Below are 21,709 nucleotides of genomic sequence, written 5' to 3'. Positions count from 1 at the left end.
TTTTGTTATTTATTTCTAATATAATTGTGTATATGTGTGTATATTTATGTGCATATATTCACACACAGACACACACACACACAGTCTAATCTGTATCTTTCATGTTAAAATTAAGTTGTTTTCCTTGGGAGTATCTTCTAAAAGGGATGATTGATAACCACACTAGGGTTGTTATGAGGACTAGTTTATAAAGTGCCTAGAACAAAGTTGTTGCTATGACTTTAAGATAGCCAACAATTTATAGCAGCTGAATTTCCTCAGTCTTTCCATTTTCAAGATGAAATTTATTGATCTTAAAGGTAGTTTATGCTTATAGAAGCAGCAGCAGTTTTATATAATATTGGACTAATCCATACACTGACCCCAAACTATACCAGCATTGCCACTGTATTCTAGATAATGCTGCACCTCCCAATAATTATTTGCCATACCCATTTCTACTTGTGCTTTCTACTCCAGCTGTGCTATACCTTGGTGAAGGCTGAGTTTGAGTGGAGGATAGATGGACATGTACTGCATAAGGGATGTCATCCACATTCCAGCTGAATTTTGTGGATAGAGTGCACTCATTTTTTTTCTTTGTCTAATTGCACAGTTCTTTTATATTTTTAATTTAAATTCAGTTTAATTAACGTATACTGTATTATTAATTTCAGAGGTAGAATTTAGTGAGTCATCAGTTGTATCCGCTCCCAGTGCTCATCGCTTCAAGTGCCCTCCTTAGTGCCCATCACCCAGTTATGCCATCCCCCTACCCACCTCCCCTCCAGCAACCCTCAGTTTGTTTCTTATAGTTAAAAGTCTCTTATGGTTCAGTGCACTCAATTTTAATTGGATAAACTTTGACTAGAAGAAAGAACTCCTAAATATAATCTTAGTCCTCTGTTTCATCCATTATGAGGTGAGAGCCTTTCAAGAACATAGCTGTGCTTACTACACTCAAAGGAACCATCAAAGGAACCATTAAAAAGGCAATACAAAGAGAGGGATGTGGTAGAGAGTTACATGAGAATAACTTAATGAGATATGAGTGACAAGTATAAAGAAAACTTTGAAGAGTGACATATGACATGGTCAAGAAAGAAAGATTTATTTTAGTAATAGTTTATTACTGTTGAATGAAAAATTCTAACTAAAAATTATGATGGATGAAATTTAACTGTTTCTTCATCAGCTGAAATTATTATATGATGATTTCATTTTATGATGGAGAAAGTGGGGCCCTGAGAGGTTTAGCAGATATCCTAAGCCCACATACTGCTAGCCTGTGGGAGGCACTGGCTGTGGGAAACACCTTCTTTAGTCAGGTGTCGTGATTTGGCACTAGGCAGGACATGGAGATTTGGTGAGTGAATTTTCATATTCCATACACAAACTCTAACTCTAGGACTTCATGGATAAGAAGGAGTTCATGCTGGCTGCATAAGATATCTCTGTATTATCAATGAGAAGGGAAATGACAGAGAATGAGAACAAATGGAGAGGTGAATTGTGACTCTGTTTACTCCAAGGGATTCTTCTCTTGATATTCTCTCATCCTGCCCCCCCTTTCTCTTCAGAGTATTCACTGAATGTGTTATATCAGCCAAAACGACCAGAAGTTTTAACAACATCAAGAAGGACATTCAAACTAAAATGAAAGGCATTTTTTTCCCCTCTCTTAGATCAAAACCAGTTGTACAGACAGAGGACAATAATCCAGGAGTAGATATTACTGCAGTTTCTTATTTCATCTCCCCAGCACCTGATCTTCCGTCATTTGCCAGCTAGTTAATGGGAGCTGAAATGAAAATGCTTGCTGCTTTTAGATGATTTGTTCACATCCCCTAGAAGCAGAATGAGGTTCTAATTTTAGGAAAAGTTAAAGAAAATATTGTTGCATGCTCACACAGTGGGGAAGGAGAAAAGTTATGAACATTTTTTTTTTTCAAAAGGCAGTAAAGCAACTACAGTCTTAACAATGTTCTTTGGGGCTCCCGTGGAGAGAAAATAATCAGTTGGATAAAGCATTAGTTTAAACAAGTGTGACGCATTTTACAGTGTTTAATTTGAGGAGATAAAAAGCATATAGTGGAGATTTTATACTTCACTAAATATGTTTCTTTGTGTAAAGATACTGCTCACGAGTATTTGGGATGTGAGTGTGAATGAGGGAAAGATTTACAAATTGAATTTGTAGAAGGCCAGACAATGGATGGGTAGCTTAATGAGATGAGAAAAGTCTGAGAACATTTCAGCTTCTGCGAGTGAGATGGGCTCAGCTTGCAGGTCAGGTCTGGCTCGCTGGGCTTTCGCGAGGTGTGAGAGATGGCTCTGTGTCTTTGGACCGTCATGGGTACCAGGGCTTCCGAACTGGAAAGCTCATTAAAATCTTTTATTATTCCCAACTTGAATATCGTTACCTGGAAAATGTTCTGTTTTCTGCTCCGATGGTGGGATCTTGGGCTGTGTCCAGCTAGCTCAGGTCTGTATTACAGCCAGTATACACTGAGTGAGAAGCTTGACATTTTCCGTACTATGACCTTCATGTTTTTAAATGTTAAATCATAATGTCACATTAACATAACACAGAGCTTGATCCTGAATTTTTGCTAATTAAACCATAGAGAATTAGAGAAATGGTTACTATGAAATCATTTTCTTTTCAGTTTAGTTCTAAAAGGCACTATATTATGTCCATGAGCAAAGAAAAATTTTATCAATATTTCACCCATGGTTGCCAAAATTTCTGGACATTATATTTGTAGATTTTATGAACTGTTTGTACCTTTGGTAAAAGTTAATATGACATTTAAATTCATGTCTTATGTCATAAATTACCAATTTATTACCTTCTTCATTGATTGAAATCACTAAAAATCTAGCTATTTGATGAGCGTGACAACCATTACCTAGAATAATTACAGAATTGGAGAAATTTTGAACTCCCATACACAGAAGACTGTATTTGGGGGTTACACTGTTATTTCCATGATCTTAGATTTGGAACTATTCTAAATATCATCTACTGAATTCTGAGGTTGTGCAAATTCTGAATGTTGAATACAAGAAGACATTGGTTTAAAGCGTTGCTTTAACAGTTACTAGTTCAGAATAATTATGAGAAAGCATTGAGCTAATACATGTGAACATTCTTTGTAAATGGAAGTAATAATTATTTTGTATTAAAAATATTGACAATATTTTGTCATTGGCTTATTTATGCTTATCATTTTTTGGTGATACTTCACATTTATTTGTAATGAAGGGGCATTCCATAAAAATTTTATTAGAAAAGCAGTTTACTCCTGAGCTGTGTATACATTTTTGCAAAGGCTTTTCTTCACTTACTTAATCTGTTTAGAAATTTGAATCTGCGATTTTCACTTGATGATGTCTTTTGATTGTGGTTGAATAGGTTTTATTATTTTTCAGAGAGATGCACTTAGAATTCATTAGTGAATCAATCTAATTAGGTGTGAGGAATGTGTAAAGATATAACCCAAATCAAACTTTAAAAAAGGGAACTCTTTTGGGTACTCTGCTATCAAAAAGGTGAAGAAAATGCCATGAAAATAAAAATGTATTAGTTTCATTAAAGCTCACATTTTATTATTGTTTAAAACCTTATTTTGGTATTAGCCATTGAGAAAGAGTGTCTATAATTTTCCTTTCCTCGTTTAGGTAAAAACCCTAAGAAATCAGAATAGGTATTTGATTCATCTGTTCAACTCATTTTACACACAGTTATGAGGCTCAGTTATCCACCTGGCATTGTGGTAAGTGCTGGGAAACAACGGTGAAAAATTCACAGCTCTTGAGTTTAAGAGATTTACATTCTAGCTGAGAAAAAAAAAGACATCATCAAGGAAGGACTATAACAGAAATCTGAAAATCTATATGCAGGGGTGGAAGAAGTTCGTCCCTGTCATCAGGAGTGGGAGAGGGGTTGAGGAAGTCTTTGTGGAGGGGACAGTATTTTAAACTTGGTATTTAAAGAAAAGCAAGATCTTCTTTCGTGTTTTTTTTTTTTCTGTAATTATGAAAATAAAAACAACACAATCATTCTTAAAGATCTGTCTGATGTGAATCCAAGAGGAAATTGGTGCTTTGACTTGATCTTCTGAGTGAGAATCCTGGTTTTATTAAAGTGACAAGGGAAAAGCCAGAGTCTGGGGGCTCAAAGGCATTTAAGTGTTTAAGCCTTTTGTGGTGATGGGTGGCTGAACTGTAGGGTTTTTGGGAGAGGAATGCTGAGGGACAGTGCTGGGGGCCAGCTGGTGAGGAAGGTGGGGATGGGGACTGCAGGAAGCAGGGGGGCAGCGCTTATGGGGTGGTGAGTAGGGCCTTCTCTCTTGAGGCCTGGAAGACTGGGGCAGGGTCACCCTCATCTCACTGCTTTGTTATTTGGACCACTGCTGTTGACATCTTTTCTTTTTCTTCAAATGTGACTCGGGTAACTCTCTAGCGAATTTCTTAGATACACCACTGATTCCCTGACCTGATTGAGCATTAGGGTCACCTGGTGAGCTTTTTAAACATGCAGAATAGGTATCCTTGAGTCAATCACAGACTTAACAGAATCTCCAAAGATGGAGCCTGGAAATCTGTATTTTTAAGAGTTCTATCGAGATACAATTCACATGTCATAAAGTTCGCCCCTTTAAAGCATAAAACTGAATGGTTTTTAGTATATTCACAAAGTCAACGTGAATTATCCAACATCTTCACCACTCCAAAAGGAAATTCTGTATTCATTACTAATCAATCCCCATTTCTCCCTCCCCCATCCTCTGGCAAATGTAGTAATGTACTTCTAATATCTATGAATTTGTCTAGTCTGAATATTTTGTATAAATGGAACCATGCAACATGTGGCTCCTTGTAACTGGCTATACATGCTTCATTCATACTTTTATTGCTGAGTAATAATTCATTGTATGGTATACCATATTCCATTTATTCGTTCATCAGTCGATGGACATGGGTTATTTTCACTTTTTGAATAATGCTGCTATGAACTTTTGCCGAGACATGTTTTCACATCTTTTTTTTTTTTTTTAAAGATTTTTATTTATTTACTTGACAGAGAGACAGCCAGCTAGAGAGGGAACACAAGCAGGAGTGGGAGAGGAAGAAGCAGGCTCCCAGAGGAGGAGCCTGATGTGGGGCTCGATCCCACAACATCAGGATCACGCCCTGAGCCGAAGGCAGACGCTTAACGACTGCGCTACCCAGGCGCCCCCACATCTTTTTATTTATTTGTTTGTTTGTTTTCACTTCTTTTGGGTGTATATCCAGAAGTGGAATTGCTGATTCATGGTAACTCCATGGTTTATCATCCGAGGAACTGTTTTCCAAAGTGACTATCATTTTATATTCCCACCAACACTGCATGAGAGCTTCAGTTTCTCCATATCCTTCACAACACTTGTTATTGCCTGTATTTTCAATTTTTTTTTAAAGATTTTATTTATTTATTTGATAGAGATAGAGACAGCCAGCGAGAGAGGGAACACAAGCAGGGGGAGTGGGAGAGGAAGAAGCAGGCTCCTAGCGGAGGAGCCTGATGTGGGGCTCGATCCCAGAATGCCAGGATCATGCCCTGAGCCGAAGGCAGACGCTTAATGACTGTGCTACCCAGGTGCCCCTGTATTTTCAATTTTAACCATCCCAGGGGATGTGAAGTATCTCATTATGGTCTTGATTTGCATTTCTCTGATAACTGATAGATAATGTTGAACCTCTTTTCATGTGCCTATTGGCCATATGTCAACCAAGGGATACTCATGTGTGAATGTATCTTCTTGGAGAAATAAATATGTATTTATATCTGTCCATCTTTAATTGGGTTATTTGCCTTTCAGTTGCTGCATTGTAAGATCCCATGTTTTTTAAAAACCTATGCCTGGTGGCTATACAGATAATACTTGAATGGACAGTAGGAGACTAGGGTAGGCCACTGACATACCTAACTTGGGCTGAACATTGAAGCCTTTACCTTGAAATGCATGAATTGCTTTTGTATGGTACTTTACTTTGCTATAAACAAGTAAGGCATAATGGTTTAATGGTGATTTAATGGAATTATCTGTTAGGTACATTTCTCTTCCTTGGCCAACCCTACTATTACCAAGTTCATCTTTCTGTGCACTATTAAGTTTAAGTGCTCTATGAGCCTCTTTCCTCAGATCACCTCTTATCTTAAACTACATTCTTCCTTTGAAAGAATTGTCTCTGATCTTGTGATGATATAGCCCTAGCTCTAAGCTCTCTTCTGGACTGATACAGTCTACTGTCTATAAGACTTTTTCATCTGGATGTCCTGTAAGTACTGTAAACTCAATATATCAAAACCTCAGCTACGGAGCAATCTTCACAAAGCTTTTTTTTTTCTGTGTTTCTGATTTAAAAACATTATCTCAATCACTTACATATGTGGAAGCATAACTTCTTAGGCTGAGCTGATTGCGTGATGAATCCTTGAGGTATGCCAAGCATTTCCTAGTCCACATCCTTAAGAGATTTTGATTTAATAGTTCTGGGATTGGCCAGGGAATAAGAATTTTATAGTTTCCCCAGGTGCTTTTGATAACCAGCTGGTTTGGGAGGTCACTGTAAGAGATTCTGTAAGTTGAAATATTTCAGTTCTCCTTCCACCCTACCCCCAACTACCTCTTTTTATTTTCATCCTGCTGCCTCTGTTATGGTTTGGTTCCTTGGCATATCAGTGGCCTTTTACGTGATCTAACTCCTTTGTGCCCTTTCTCTATTCAATCCTTCCTCCACGCCGCTACCAGAATTATCTTTCTAAAATACAGATTGGGTAATGTCACATGTGCAATTAAAAATTCTTTGATGAGTTCTTATTTCCTATAAAATAAATCTAACCTTCTTACTATGACCTTGGAGCTTCCTCACGATTGCGCACTTCTGTCTGCACTTCTGCCACTTCCTGAAAACAGTCTGAGTTTCAGCCACCCAGACGCTTATTTTCCCCTACCATTTCATGCAACTCTTTGATAGTGTCTTGCCCTTTTCTTTGATTTCACTGTCACAGTTGTGACAGTCTTAGGTCTGCAGTGAACCATGCTTCAGTATTCCGTTGGCTTTGGTGGAGTAACATGAAAACCAATCAGAGGTAGGTTCTTCAAATAACTTATATTTATTATATAATCTTTAAATACAACAAATGATTATACAATGTAAAGTTATTGGGTGTATCCAAACCAAACTTGATTAATGCACAACACTCACACATGCACATACCTATTTCTTTGGATTAGGGATACAGAGGATTAGTATCCTAATCTCCATGGGGTGTCTGTCATGGTCCATTAGTGGGATTGTAGGAAAGATCCCTTTCTTTTTTTCCGGCAGCTGCTGAGGCCATTAGAGTTGATTGGATTCAGTATGAAGGCTTTCATTAGAGCCCCTGGTCAGAGACTTAACCTTCCAGCATTAGCAGAGGGAAGGAATAGTATTTACCCCTCCAGCTGGAGTATGTCTTCCTGAGCTATGAAAATAGCACGGAGTTTAGTGAGTTCACGTGGTTTGGTCATATATATGATGAGTGCATATGCTGCCTCTATTGCCTCCACTCAACCGCTTGTGACTTTTATATAGATTTAAGTTAGGCAACTCTAATGTGTTGATCCTAGATATAATTTGTGTACATTTGGCTCTGATGCCCCCACGTACGTGGCTATAGTTTTATTTATATGTACATTAAGCAACCCTGACTTGTGGCTTCTGATCAGATGTGGTATCCTTCATTAGACAAAGGCAACTTTCATGAATTTTTTTTTTTAAAGATTTTATTTATTTGAAAGACAGAGCAAGCGAGTGAGAGAGCACAACAGGGGGGAGGGGCAAGGGGAGAGGGAGAACCAGACTCCTGGCCAAGCAAGGAGCCCAATGCAGGGCTCAATTCCAGGACCCTGGGATCATGACCTGAGTCCAAGGCGGACGCTTAACCAACTGAGCCACCCCGATACCCCAACTTTCATGAATTTACATTGATAAAATGCTATGTCAATACTGGGGCTTAGAGCCATAAGTCAAAATTATAAACATTCTAAGTACCTTTCTGTCTACTTGTTTAATACATCCTCATGTATATCTCACACATCTGATGCCTACACATTCCAAGTCCTCTAGCCTTCTATGATAACCCTTTCTTTTAACATTTAAGTAAAATTGCTTGAGTTCCCATCTGATATACTGAGAGATCTTACTTTTTTCCTCTATGTTACCTAGAACCACCTTTCCTCAGCATATTTGGAAAAGTTGGGGTGTGACATACTGCTATTATTTACCAATGTCCACATCCTCTCCCTGTGGATGGATTATTCTTCTTTGCCCTATCGAAGAAGAAAATCTTTGTCATATGGCTTATTTTGGTCAATAAAATGTAAGAGGAAATGATGTATGTCACTTCCTGTTGCTTTGCTGCACTCTTTTCTCTCTGCCAAGAGATTACTATTGATGTTCCAAATAGTGACTGCTCTGTCTGATGGTCCCAGCGTGAAGATGATGAAAATGTGAAGAACGGCCCTTACTAAGCCAGTCTACATTGAACTCTAGCATGGGCAAGAAGTAAACCTTTGCTTTTCTGTGCTACCTGATGACTTGTGTGTTTAGTATCATAGCATGTCCTAGGATCTAAAACAATGCCTAGCGTTTGGCAGGTGTTCATTAAATACTTGATGAATGAATGAACTCGAGCAAGGCACTTTCCAGATGTCTCACATTGGTATACTCATACCCTCTGTGATCCCATCTTCAGTATGGTTCTGGACTTGTGAGTTTGTAGCCCAGCATAGAAATGCATCATTGTCTTAAAGCAGCATTTTTTCTAAAAGGTATTTGAGGGAAAAAAAACCCATTATTTCAAATTGAAGAAGACATGTGATATAGAATAGAACACAACCTCACAGGAATATTTATATATGTATGTATGTATTTATATATTTTTAGATTTTATTTGTCTATTTGACAGAGCGAGCACAAGCAGGGGAGCGTCAGACAGAGGTAGAGGGAGAAGCAGGCTCTCCACAGACCAGGGAGCCCGATGCAGGGCTGGATCCCAGGACCCTAAGATCATGACCTGAGCCGAAGGCAGACGCCTAACCGACTGAGCCACCCAGGTGCCCCTCACAGGAATTTTTAAAAGAAGAATACAAATCTTTAAAGAATTTTCGTGGTGGTAGAGTACTACATCAAGCTGTGTTCCTGAGACCACTTGGAAATGTTTGAGAAGCTGTGATAATTTTTGAGTCCCTGTTTTCTCCTCTTGGAAATACAGTGTCTAGATGAGAGCAGTCGAAGGCTCCTTAGGATGGGCTGCCGGGTGGAAGCAGCAGCGAACCGGGAGCCCGGGGCCTTGGGCTCCAGTGTTTGCTTTGCTGCTGAATATGCATAGGACTCTGTCAAGTCATTTAATTGACTAGAACCTCAGACTTGGGAAAAGATGTACTCACACAACTGCTCTCTCTACCACTGGATTTTATTTTTGAGGAGTAATGTACTTGAAAGTACTTTGAAAATTATTAAGCTCTATCATTCCAATTGAAAATCGATAGGAAATTCTTCCAATCTTTCCAAATTTGAAGATTTTATGTATGTTATAATTCCACTGGGTGGCAGTATTTCACTTGTACTCTAATTCTGTAGTTTGTCTATATCTCAAAGAGTTCAATCGCAATCTCATTCTTTCCCAACCGTATCTTTCCACTTTCTTATCCTGTGCACTCCCTATCTCCCAAAACAATTCTGAAAAACAGTTACCATCCATTTAAAAAAGATTTAATCACATAAATGTGAGGACAACCACCCGAAGACCTCAGTTTATCCAGAACTTCTGCTTTGTTTGGGAAGAAGTGTTAGATAGCTTAATTTTGCTCAGATGTAAGCAAATTACTTTAATGTAGGTAATTAAAACCAATTAAAAATCACCTGCGAAAATCTTGCCACTGGCTTTTGTGGTGAATGCTTTCACAATTATTTTGTTCAGTAAACTCACGTAGACAGTTCAACGGATAATACCATGGATGCTTATTTATTTTATCCTTTGTATTGTAAGATCATAAAGTTGTTATACTGATTCTTTTGATGTCTATGATATGTTTCAGAAACACTTTGTCATGGCTCCCTATCAGTTAACTGTGCCAGAATTTCTTAGAGAATTAATTCTACAAGATGAGTTTAAGACAAGTACCCTTATAAAGCTTGGTAAGTGATTCCTTGCTGACTTGTGTTGATACTGAGGCTTCAATGAAAGTGGTGGGCTAGGTCTACTAGAGTCGTCTTGTCCCGTTGCACGGAAAAAATAAAAATTCCTTAGCAACATAATGGAATGCTAGTTTTCACTTGTAAGGGGACCGTTGATATGATTTTTAAATGGCTGCAATTACTGCGTTCTATACAAGAGAAAGTAGCTGCTTTGAAAAAATTAGGCTGTTTATAAAACCTGATGTAGATAGAGAAATCTTCATTTTTAAATGGTGGTATTTGATAGCAAATTTTAATTTTGTGCCAAGTAAGTCTTTGCTGTTTTCAGGGAGGAAAAAAAGAATAAATTAAAAAAAAAGATGGTTGTCTAAACTTGATAAGTTAATGAAAATTTCATCTCTTTCTCTGATGGCCGTAATTATAAAGCACAATTCCTTTTTTCTAGTATGCATAATAATGATAAGGTGTATGCCCTGTGTGCATGAGTATTGAAACAGTTTTTTTGTTTTTTTTTGTTTTGTTTTTTTTTCTAAAGATTTTATTTATTTATCTGACAGAGATAGAGACAACCAGTGAGAGAGGGAACACAAGCAGGGGGAGTGGGAGAGGAAGAAGCAGGCTCGTAGCGGAGGAGCCTGATGTGGGGCTCGATCCCGTAACGCCGGAATCACGCCCTGAGCCGAAGGCAGACGCTTAACCGCTGTGCCACCCAGGCGCCCCTGAAACAGTTTTTTTGAGGAAGATTATCCGTAGCCTTGCACTGATTCTCAAAGGGACTTATGACCCGCAAAAAGTAAAAAAAGAACCCTGATATTTCACCGTCATTAACATATTTTTAAGTAGCTTTAAATTTGCTTTAGAAGTCTTACCTCATCAAATAACAGTCCTGATTTGTATAAGGAGAAAAATGGAGGAACAGTGCATCTTAGTTTCAGTAAAGTATTTTAGAACAATCTCCCGATTTTTTGGTCCACAAATTAGAAAGTAGCGGCTGGCTAGTAGGTTAGTTAGATGGATTCATGCAAGTTGAACAACTGAGCCTAATGTGCCCAGATTGATGAACCAGTAGAAAAGAGGGTGAGTGCAAGTGGCTTTTTACACTCACTTTATTCTAGATCTTTTCCTGCTAAATCTTATCAGTAATTTAGGAGGCATGCTTATCAAATTTCCTGATAATAGATAACTGGGAGAGATAGTGGCTATTTTGTTTGAGAGAAGCATTATTCAAAATATGAAGTCCTCAAAGGAGGAATAAACCAAGAAGAAAATAAAAGTCACGTCTTGTATTTGCCTGAATAAGTTATTGTATAAAAATAGAGAACTAGAGAAATTTTCCTTGAGAACAATTCAAAGTGAAAAGATTTGGGAGTTTCAGTTAGTTTTGGTTTTAGGGAGAAGCTGGCATGGTTTGGGCAGAAATTGGTCAGAATTTATAACGTAGGTGAGTTGTCAAAAAAATCAGGGGCTTTGTCTTCGGAACATGAGCCCACATGGAGTTACTGTTACTGTAGTCTTGTCTTGAAACACACAGGTCTAAAAAAGCTCTTGTTGACACAATTTGAGCTCATTTTGGGATATACCAGTTTTGTAAGTCAGTGTACAGTTTGCAAATAGACAAGAAGGACTGGAAGAAATATAAGAGAGGAATAATAGTAGTTATGAGTTCTTACCAAACGCCAGCTGTGGGAGGTCCTCTGTTAAATCCTTTAAATGGATTATCTAATAGAATTCCCTTCCAACAACCCTGCGAAGTAGATAGTACTAGGATTCCTTTTCCAGAAATGAGACAATGGAGGCACAGATTGCTTAAATGAATGTCTCATTACTGTTTACAGACAGGAAGCGGTAGAGCTTGGAGTGGAGTCCCAGTCTGGATTGTAAGCCCATGCGTAATTGCTCTAGTAGACTGTCTTCTAGAAGAGGAGTATTATGGAGCCAACAGGGGGAAGATTTAACAGAGAGTGGTCACTATCTTTAAATGCTGCAGGCAGGTAAAGAAAGATGAAAAATCAATCTGACAGGAGATGACTTCATTTCAAGTTTTTTCAGTGGAGCGTTGAGGGCAGATTTCAAATCGTAGTGCCCTGAAGAATCAACATTGAAGGAGGGTATATTTGGTGAGGACAGGGCCAGTCAGGGGAAAGATAAGGTTATAAGAGACGATGGCGGGCAGCCCACAGGAAAACTGGAAGTGGAGGCTTGGGGGAGGTTTATGGCTAGAAATGGAAGGAGGAGATTTTCTGTACAGTAAAGAGATTCTACAAACCGAACATACCAGGAACTAGACGAATAATCTGTTCTGCCTATTGTGCAGTTTTCCAGAGTGTAAAGTACATTAAAATGCTTTTAGTTTTGGGGCACCTGGGTGGCTCAGTCGGTTAAGTATTCGACTCTTGGTTTTGGCTCTACTCATGATCTCAGGGTCCTGAGATTAAGCCGCACTTGGGCTCTGCACTCTTTGGAGGAGTCCGCTTGGGATTCTTACCCCCTCCCTCTGCCCTTCCCCACACTTGCACACGCGCCCCTGCACACACACACACTCTCTAAAATAAATAAATAAATCTTCAAAAAACTGGTTTTAGGGGCACCTGGGTGGTTCAGTCAGTTAAGTGTCTGCCTTCAGCTCAGGTCATGATTCCAGGGTCCTGGGATCAAGCCCAGCATTGGACTCTCTGCTCAGCGGGGAGCCTGCTTCTCCCTCTGCCTGCTGCCTGCTGCCTCCCCCCAACTTGTGTTCTCTCTCTCCCCCTCTCTGTCAAATAAATAAAAATCTTTAAAAAATGATTTTAGTTTCACTGTTGATTTATTTAAAAATACTTTACAATTCACATTTAAGGCATTGAGAACTTTTGAATGAAATCTGGTAGAGCCGTGATACTTACAGAATGTGGTTTCTCCTCTAAAATGGCTTGCTGGAGGAAGATGACATGGTCAGACCTATCATAATCACCATCGGAGGCCTAATTAGCATTTGTTTCCCCCCTCACTTTCCTTGCCTAACAGAATCCTGATTTGTTTTGGTAGCACTGGGGACGGATCATTATTGCTGTAATCTGTGCGGATCATTATTGCTTTAATCTGTGTGGTGCCCTTATTCCCTTGGGCTAGCAACTGGTCTAAGGATGGCTGTGTCACCTAGTTCTGGCTAATGAGATGTAAGAAGTCTTTTATGTGAGGTTCCCAGGAAAGCTTTCACTTTCCTCACGAAGAGGAACAGAGATTCTTCGTCCTTTTTCATGGCTAGGAAGTGGAGTGTCCAGACATGATGTCTAGAGGTCACCCTTTGAACATGAGGTGACAAGTATGACAACAAGGTCAATGTGTGAAGGATGGCAAAGCAGACGTTTAGAAAGCACTTGGTATTGCATCAGTTCGGGGCTGCCAGGCTTTACACTTCTGGTGATGAGAGAGATAGACCCGTACTCTCGAAGTCACTGTTGGTCAGATTTTGTGTTCGTTGCATCAGACAAAGTCCTGAGACAAGCAAAATCCTTCTTCAGCTGTCTCTTTACCTATGTAGTTTATGGCTGTAGTAACTTTTAAGATAATCTTTCTGACTGACCGGTCATCTTTTATTTTTTTACAGCCTATAATGTCTCGTTAAAAGGGTTGGAAACAATATGGCTTATCAGTTTCAGAAACAATTTGGTCTTTAAAAACTATATCTGACCACTCTATTCTCTATTTCAATTAGCCGTGCATTTCTAATTTCTAGTAACTAGAGTGGTGCCTACATGATGTTTGCATGAGCTCTGTCATATCAAAAAATATCTGTGCTGTGGGAGAAACCAAGTCATAAAGCCATTAGAGATGGTTTTCACTTCAGAACTAGGTCAGTTCAAGGGAATGCTTTATTAAACCACTTGTTTCACATTCTAGATAATCTTAATTGAAGAGAGATTTTATGACAAAATATTTACTTACTGTGAAACTGCTGAAATGTGTGTCTGCCTGGTTAGGAAGAGGTTAAATGTGAAATAACCCTCAATGTTCTTAGGAGTTCCTGGGATGAATAGGATTATTTTGTGTTCTTTGCATCTAAATGTACACACTCTTTGAGATACAGAGGCTGGGGAAGGTTATCACCTTCTGCTCTGCATTGTTTGGCGTAAAGTACACAAAGGTAGGTGATATGGGGGGCTTTTGTAGTGGGTGTGAAGGTATGAAAAATGAAGTAGTGAAATCTGGTTGGAAGCATTTTCTTCATGTAGTGAGTTTAATACTAATATAGATGCTTTATCTATTTTTGGAGTGTGACTTGGATTTATGTTCAGATGATGAAACACAGTGGAATTTCTAGTCAATTCTAGGAGTGCTATGGAGAGAAAAAATGCCCTGCCAGTATAAAAACAACAAAAATCTAGACACTACCATAAAAATTGTTTAAATGACAGTGGGAAAATCAACATTAAAAATTATGAGAGCAATTAAACAAACATTTATTAAACACATAAATAAACATCTCTGCATGTGACATAAAAAGGAAATGCATTATCCAGCAAATATATCCAATTATGCAGAGATGGAGCATTTTAATATGCCGATCTTCTTCTTTAATCCCTTGAGTCATGGCATAATTAGCTACCAGAAGATTCGATCACTTCAAATCAGATGGTCAAATCTTTTGGCTTTGCTCTTAACTATCGTCACATCGAATGAGTTATTAATAATTCATTCTTGGTGCTTTGAATCAAGCCTAACAAGAATAATCTAAGTTTCAGATTTTCTCTAAAAATTATATAAGGAGAGCTCTGTTATTGTATTTAATTTTAAATAGAAGTATAATTTCCTGGTTATGCCATTATTTGGGATACTTTTCAAGTGATGCCTCAATCCTTGAGATGCTTCCCATTTTCAGATGTGTGTGTCATCATGAATCACTAATTAATATAAATCTTCCACATTAAAAAAAAATCTGACTTCTTAAACAATGGCTAGAGAAGTGGGAACCGATTCTCTGCTTTTGCAAGTCAGTTGTTTTTACAATGCATGCTTTAGAATTTGGTAAGTAATATGAACCCACAATAACTTTATATTAGGTTGTCACTCTACCCAATGGAATAAACAGATTTGTTGCTATTATCTGTTTCCTGCCTTGAATCATACTCATTTATACGTTGCTGTACCCTCTGTTATTTTCAAGATAACATTCCAGTCACCATACGTTGAAAATGGCATCGGAAAGGAAGCCCATTTGCCATTTTAGAATATTTTGTTTATGTGTTAGAATTTTATCATATGGTTTTACAATTATTTTGATCATTTAAGGCAGCTTTGTTTCATTCATTAATTGCTTCGTGTAACCTTTGTTTAATGAACAAGGGTTCGTTCATGGTGGGAATCATGTTTTAGATTTCAGTTGTCAACCTCACTTTACCACAGGACTGGATACGTAAGCACTTAATTATACTTGGATATGAACTGGATTAAACTCCAGACTATTTTGTGTATATATGGGTGCATTAGTCTGCTTGGGCTGCTATAGCAGAATGTTATAGACTGGTGACAAATGACAAAAATTTATTTTGTCACAGTTCTGGAAGCTGGAAGTCCCAGATCAGAGAGCCATCAAATTTGGTTTCCGGTGGGAACTCCTTCTGGCTTGCCAGTGAATGCCTTCTCATTGTGTCCTCGTGTGGTCTTTCTTCTAGGCCTGCATGGAGAGATATCTCTGGTGTCCCTTCCCCTTTTTGTAAAGACACCAGTCCTATTGGATTAGGGCCTCACCCTTATGATCTCATTTAACCGTAATTACCTCCCTAGAGGCCCTATATCTAGATAGAATCCACATTGGGGTTTGGAGCTTCAGTGTACAAATTTGGGGGAAACATAATTTAGTTCATAACAATGAAGATATTACATATTAGTAAATCTTTTAAGAAAAGAACTTTTGAATTTTTCTTTTTCTGTTTTTTTTTCCCCTTTTATATTTTTTCAACCTAGCTTGATGCATTTTACCCGTATCTTTCTGTAATCATGGAAATTTCCCCTTCTAATGTTTTCTGCTCTGTATGGTTGGCAGGTGTTAATTTTTTTTCTTAGAATTGTTAGCTGGAACTGATCAAGGTTCTTCTAGGAGTTTTACTTAAAAGATCTCCTCTGGAGGCTTGATAGAGAGTGGGTCCAAGGTTAAGCTTTATTAATCACTCCTGCTGTTCCCCTTTTTGCACACTGCAAGCTCACCTTTGAGAGGACCAGCACATCATACTTGCCTACCAAACAACTGTCTCCAGGACTTTTGTTGATTATCTCATAGAAACTGAAGCATATATGAAAGGTCTTAAGTCTAATTATTAATGAGAACAAATGAGGCCAGACCTATTATATACAAAGGTATGAGCCCGCTGACTTGGAGTTCCATCAAATAATTGTCTTAGGCTGAGTGGTTCATTTTTGACTAAGGGGTTAGGTAAGTTTCTATGTCCAGAGGTACTGAAAGGATGATGTTTATGTATCCCACATTTCAACTTCCTATTTTCCATAAAAATAGCAATCAGCATGAATCATTAGTCTTCTATTTTGAAAGACAATCACAAAGACACATACACATATATACGCAAGTGCATGCATGCACACTTGCATGTGCACACACACACACACACACATCTGAGCCAGGTGTTTGATTCATTACCATAATCATCCTGTCACGTTTGATATTTTCTTTCTGGTCCTCCAAACTCTAGCCCCCTTAACAAGTAATATTTTCATATCTGTAGAAAAGCCTTGTTCTCTCTGAGTCTAATTTCTGTTTTTATCATTGCTAAGTGGGCCACTTATTTGTGTTTGTAGTTATTATTATTTTTAATCAAAACTCTCAGAGCTCTTCCCAAATTTGTTGGGTTGTTTTGTACTGGATTTTTCTTAGGAGTTATTTCAGCTTTAACTCTAGGCATGGCACTCTTAACTATATAAACCTCCCATTATTTTAGTGCAGTGCTATTATACAGGAACGGGGCTTTGTCCACCTGCCTGAGTTAGTATAGAATTTTCTTCATATCCCTGTGTAGTCATTGATTTCCTAGTTTTCATTAGCCAAATAACATTGTTTTTGGCATTAGTAGGAAGTGTTGTCTACTTAGATTTTTCATTTAAGATTTGTGCATTTCTTTAATGAAATAAGGTGAAAATCTTGTAAATAAAAATGTTCTATGTAAGTCTTGTATTATTTATCATTTTCTTATTAGAGCTCATTGTTTTATTTCTTAACACTTCATTCTGGGTGTGTGTGCAGAATATATTTATTCATATATATATGTAATTAGTCACTTTTCCTATAGATTTGGGAGACTGGAACCTCTCTGAGATGCCTGTGTGAGCAACAAAGGCTTACATCCTCATGGTCATCCTTGACTTTGCCTTCCTGCTTCTGCTCTGCTTAGCAGATGCACCTTCTTGTGGCCCCGTTTAGGCTGCCCTGTTCTACATCAAGTCAATGTAGGCAAGGAATCCAGTTTTTAAATAAATTTTTATTAGTGGAATATCTTCTCTCTCTCCACACAAGAAATTTGTGTGAGTGTAGGAGGTTATATTGGGAGTTGGGGAAGAGGAGAAGAGAGGATATAACAGAAGGGCAGACAACTTCAAATTATATATTAAAATGTTGGCCTTTACCTGCTCTTTGGTGTTCTGACCAGCTTGTTTTGATTATCTGCTTCACCAATGTAGTTTACTAGCTGAATCCTCTCTTCTCTTTCCTCTTTCTCCATCATACCGTTCCTTCTTCTTAATCTTCACATCTTATTTCCCCATCCTCTCTTTCCTTGGTTGCATCTGAGTCCCCTAGTCTACAAAGCAGTTCAGCTGTCTCCCTTCACTAGCCCCCAACTCAGCTATTTTCCACCATTGCATATTGCAATTTATCAAAATGCTCAATTGGAACAGGATCCACTCTTTTAAAGAGGCAGTCAGTTGAACAAAAAGATTTTTTTGTGTTTTATTTTGTTTTGCTTTTGCCATTAGAACAGAATATCCAAATACCAAAGAGTTGGTAATGATTATGCCATGTTTGTACAGCTTTATGCACCAATAGCTTCTGAGGTAGGAGCAGATGGGGCATGAGAGAGATTTGATTTGGGTGAATTACTAGCTAAAATTAGAGATTAAAGTGTGAGGTTCAGATTTTATGTTCATGTGCTAGAAATGAAAACCTCAAAGTAATTAAAACAAAGAGGATAGATTCAAATAAAATAACATGAATAATAATTAAAATTTTAAGTGGACTGCACACCAGTAGATTTTGCTTATGCAATATAACTTCAAAACTTCTGATGATGTAAAAAATAAACTAATTTGAACTTTCAAACTTATAAAACTATTTGAAGTAATGTGTTGGTTCTGATTTTTAAATTCTGAAGTTTCTTCTCTGGTTTTTATTGGAGCGTCAGGGACCAGCCCTCTTATTCCTTCACATTTATTCACTTTATTTTAACTTACCTAATTTGCCTGGATGAAGAAATAACATGATGGCCAAATTTGCTCTAAGGAAATAGGTATTTATTGTTGATTAAATCAACCCGTTCCCACTTTTCTGCCAATAACAGTTAGTTTATCCTACCTTAGTGAGATGTTTGTATGTTTAAGTATTTTAAATTAATGCTAATGAATAATTGGCAATGGCCAGCTCCAATCTGGACAGATAATTCACTTATACCTACTCTCCTCCCCAACCCATTCCCCTGCCACAAAGTTATTCCTTCAGCCTTGTCACAACATAGCCAACTGGCTCTTTTATAAGGTAGATGAGACCTGGAAAAGTTAACTGAGCTTCTAGGCGTAATTGATCACTGTGGTATTAAACAGTATGTTACATATATTGTACTCTTAAGCCAGTCTTATGGATCAGAAAATGAATTGGAAGCCTAAAAATTTTCCAGTCTGTTCGGAAAAAACAAAACAAAACAAACACCCAAGATTTGTTTATTAAACTTTTAATTTTGAGGTAATTGTTATTTACATGTAGTTGTTAGAAGTAATAGGGAAAGATCCTGTGTAGCTTTGATTACTTCTGTCAGTGGTAACATTTTCATTACCACAAGGAGCTCCATGTTACTGTTTTATAGCCACACCCATTTTCCTCCTCCCCCCCACCACACCCCAGAAACCCAGGCAACCACTAATCTGTTTTCTATCTCTATAAATGTTTTCATTTCAAGAATGTTATATACATGGAATCCTAGAGTATGTAACTTTTTGAGATTGGCATTTTTTCACTTAGCATAATTTGTAGGAGATTCACCTAGGTTGTTGCACTTATCAATAGGTCATTCATTTTTATGGCTAAATCGTGGTGTTTGTTGTATCATAACTTGTTAAAGCATTCGCACACTAAAAGATGTCTGGGTTGTTTCTAGGTTTTGACTGTAATAAATAAAACTACTGTAAAAATTATTCTACAGGTTTTTGTGTAAATAAAAGTTTAGTTTCTCTGAGATAAATGCCAGGAGTAGAGTTGGTTATACAGTTCTTGCAAGTTTGATTTATAAAAGAAATTGTCAGATATTTCCCCGGGTTGATTGTACTGTTTTACATTCCTATTAGCAATGTGTTAATTATCCAGTTTCTCCCAGTCTTGTATCCAGCATTTGGTGTTGTCACAATTTTTTATTTTTATAAAAACAAAAAATTTTTATAGGTGTGTCGTGCTATCTCATTGTGGCTTTAATTTGTATTTTCCTTAAGTGATATTGAACATCTTTTCAAGTACTTACTTGCCATCTGTATATGCTCTTTGGTGAAATGCCACTTTCTATTTTTTTCCCCATATGCTAATTGGATCATCGGTTTAGTTTTTATTGAGTTTTGAAAGTACTTTAATATTCTAGATACTAGTCCTTTGTTGAGGTATATGGTTTGCCAGCATTTTTTTCTAATCTATAACTTGTTTTTGTCCCAGCAAGGTCTGTTGCAGAACAAAAGTTTATTTATACTTTTGATGAAATCAAATTTATAAATTTTTCCTTTTTGGATTGTGCTTTTAGTGTGAAGTTTTAGAACTCTGAATACTGAATTTTTTTCCTATTTGCTTTTCTAAAAATTTACAGTTTCACCTTTTGTATTTGAGTCCATAATCCATTTTGAGTTAATTTTTGTATAAGATGTAGAGGTTGAGTCCTCCAATCCATTAACATGATATGTTTCTCCATTTATTAGGTCTTCTTTGATTTCTTTTATCACATTTTATGGTTTTAAGCATAGAAGTTGTGTACATGTTTTTCTTAGATTTATGTCTAAGTGGATGGTATTTAATCTTAATGGCTAAATGTTCATTGCTAGTACATAGAAATGCAATTTATTTGCATGCTTATCTTTATCTTGCTAAACTCTCTTGTTCTAGGAGGTTTTAAAAAATTATTATTATTGATTCCTTGGGATTTTCTTCATAGACAATCATGTCATCTGCAAATAAGTACAGTTTTCTTTCTTTATTTCTTTTATCTTTACGCCTGTGCACTATGTTGAAGATTGTATAGAATTGGTATTAATTCTTATTTAAGCATTTGGTAGAATTGTTCATTGAAACCACATGGGCTTTGAGATTTCTTTTTTTGGGGGGGGTTTACAATTATGTATCCAATATCCTTAAGAGTTGTAGGGATAGTCAAATTATGTATTTCATATTAAATGAGTTGTGGTAATTTGGGTTTTGAGGATGGTACATTTCGTCTAACTTGTTAAATTTATGTGTGTTTTGTTGTGTATAGTATTTTCTTATACTTTTGATGCCTGCAAGGTCTATAGTGATATCCCTTCTTTTCTCTCTTTTCCTTCCTTCCTTTCTTCCTTTCATTCATAATTTGTGCCTTTTGTCACTTTTCTTTGCCAGTCTTGTTAGAGCTTTGCCAGTTTTAATGATCTTTTCAACAAACCAGCTCTTTGTTTCATTGATTTTCTCTAATGTTTTTCTGTTTTTAATTTCATTGATTTCCATTCTTTATTCTTTCCTTCAGTTTGCCTTGGATTTATTTTGCTCTTCTTTTTCTAATTTCCTTTTAATGTTTTTTTATTATATTATGTTAGTCACCATACAGTACATCCCTGGTTATTGATGTAAAGTTCGATGACTCATTAGTTGCGTATAACACCCAGTGCACCATGCAATACGTGCCCTTNAACACCCAGTGCACCATGCAATACGTGCCCTCCTTACTACCCATCACCAGCCTATCCCATTCCCCCACCCTCTCCCCTCTGAAGCCCTCAGTTTGTTTGTCACAGTCCATAGTCTCTCATGCTTCATTCTCCCTTCTGATTAACCCCCCTTTCTTTATCCCTTTCTTCTCCTACCGATCTTCCTAGTTCTTATGTTCCATAGATGAGAGAAACCATATGATAATTGTCTTTCTCTGCTTGACTTATTTCACTTAGTATTATTTCCTCCAGTGCCGTCCATGTTGCAGCAAATGTTGAGAAATCGTTCTTTTTGATAGCTGAGTAATATTCCATTGTATATATGGACCACAGCTTCTTAATCCAGTCATCTGTTGAAGGGCATCTCGGC

The 21,709-nt window shown here is 37.4% G+C and overlaps 1 protein-coding gene across 4 annotated transcripts in view; it reads left to right on the top strand.

Moving 5' to 3' along the window:
* The window catches only part of EPM2A (EPM2A glucan phosphatase, laforin), a 122,490-nt gene that overhangs the window by 8,749 nt on the left and 92,032 nt on the right, over positions 1 to 21,709 (top strand). The window contains exons 2-3 of one of the 4 annotated variants that reach the window (XM_034669256.1): positions 7,040 to 7,120; positions 10,113 to 10,212. The exons of 1 other annotated variant lie outside the window; for it this stretch is intronic. In XM_034669256.1, coding sequence (XP_034525147.1) covers positions 10,125 to 10,212 — 88 coding nt within the window. In that variant the 5' untranslated portion in view covers positions 7,040 to 7,120; positions 10,113 to 10,124. Of the gene's footprint in view, positions 1 to 6,588; positions 6,609 to 7,039; positions 7,121 to 9,079; positions 9,129 to 10,112; positions 10,213 to 21,709 lie in introns of those variants that run through there. 2 more of the 4 variants (XM_034669258.1, XM_034669255.1) reach the window with 2 other exon arrangements.

This window comes from Ailuropoda melanoleuca, chromosome 10 (genome assembly GCF_002007445.2).
Source record: "Ailuropoda melanoleuca isolate Jingjing chromosome 10, ASM200744v2, whole genome shotgun sequence".
NCBI classification, from domain to species: domain Eukaryota; kingdom Metazoa; phylum Chordata; class Mammalia; order Carnivora; family Ursidae; genus Ailuropoda; species Ailuropoda melanoleuca.
Note: the sequence above shows the minus strand (reverse complement) of the source record. Positions and strands in the feature narration are given on the sequence as shown.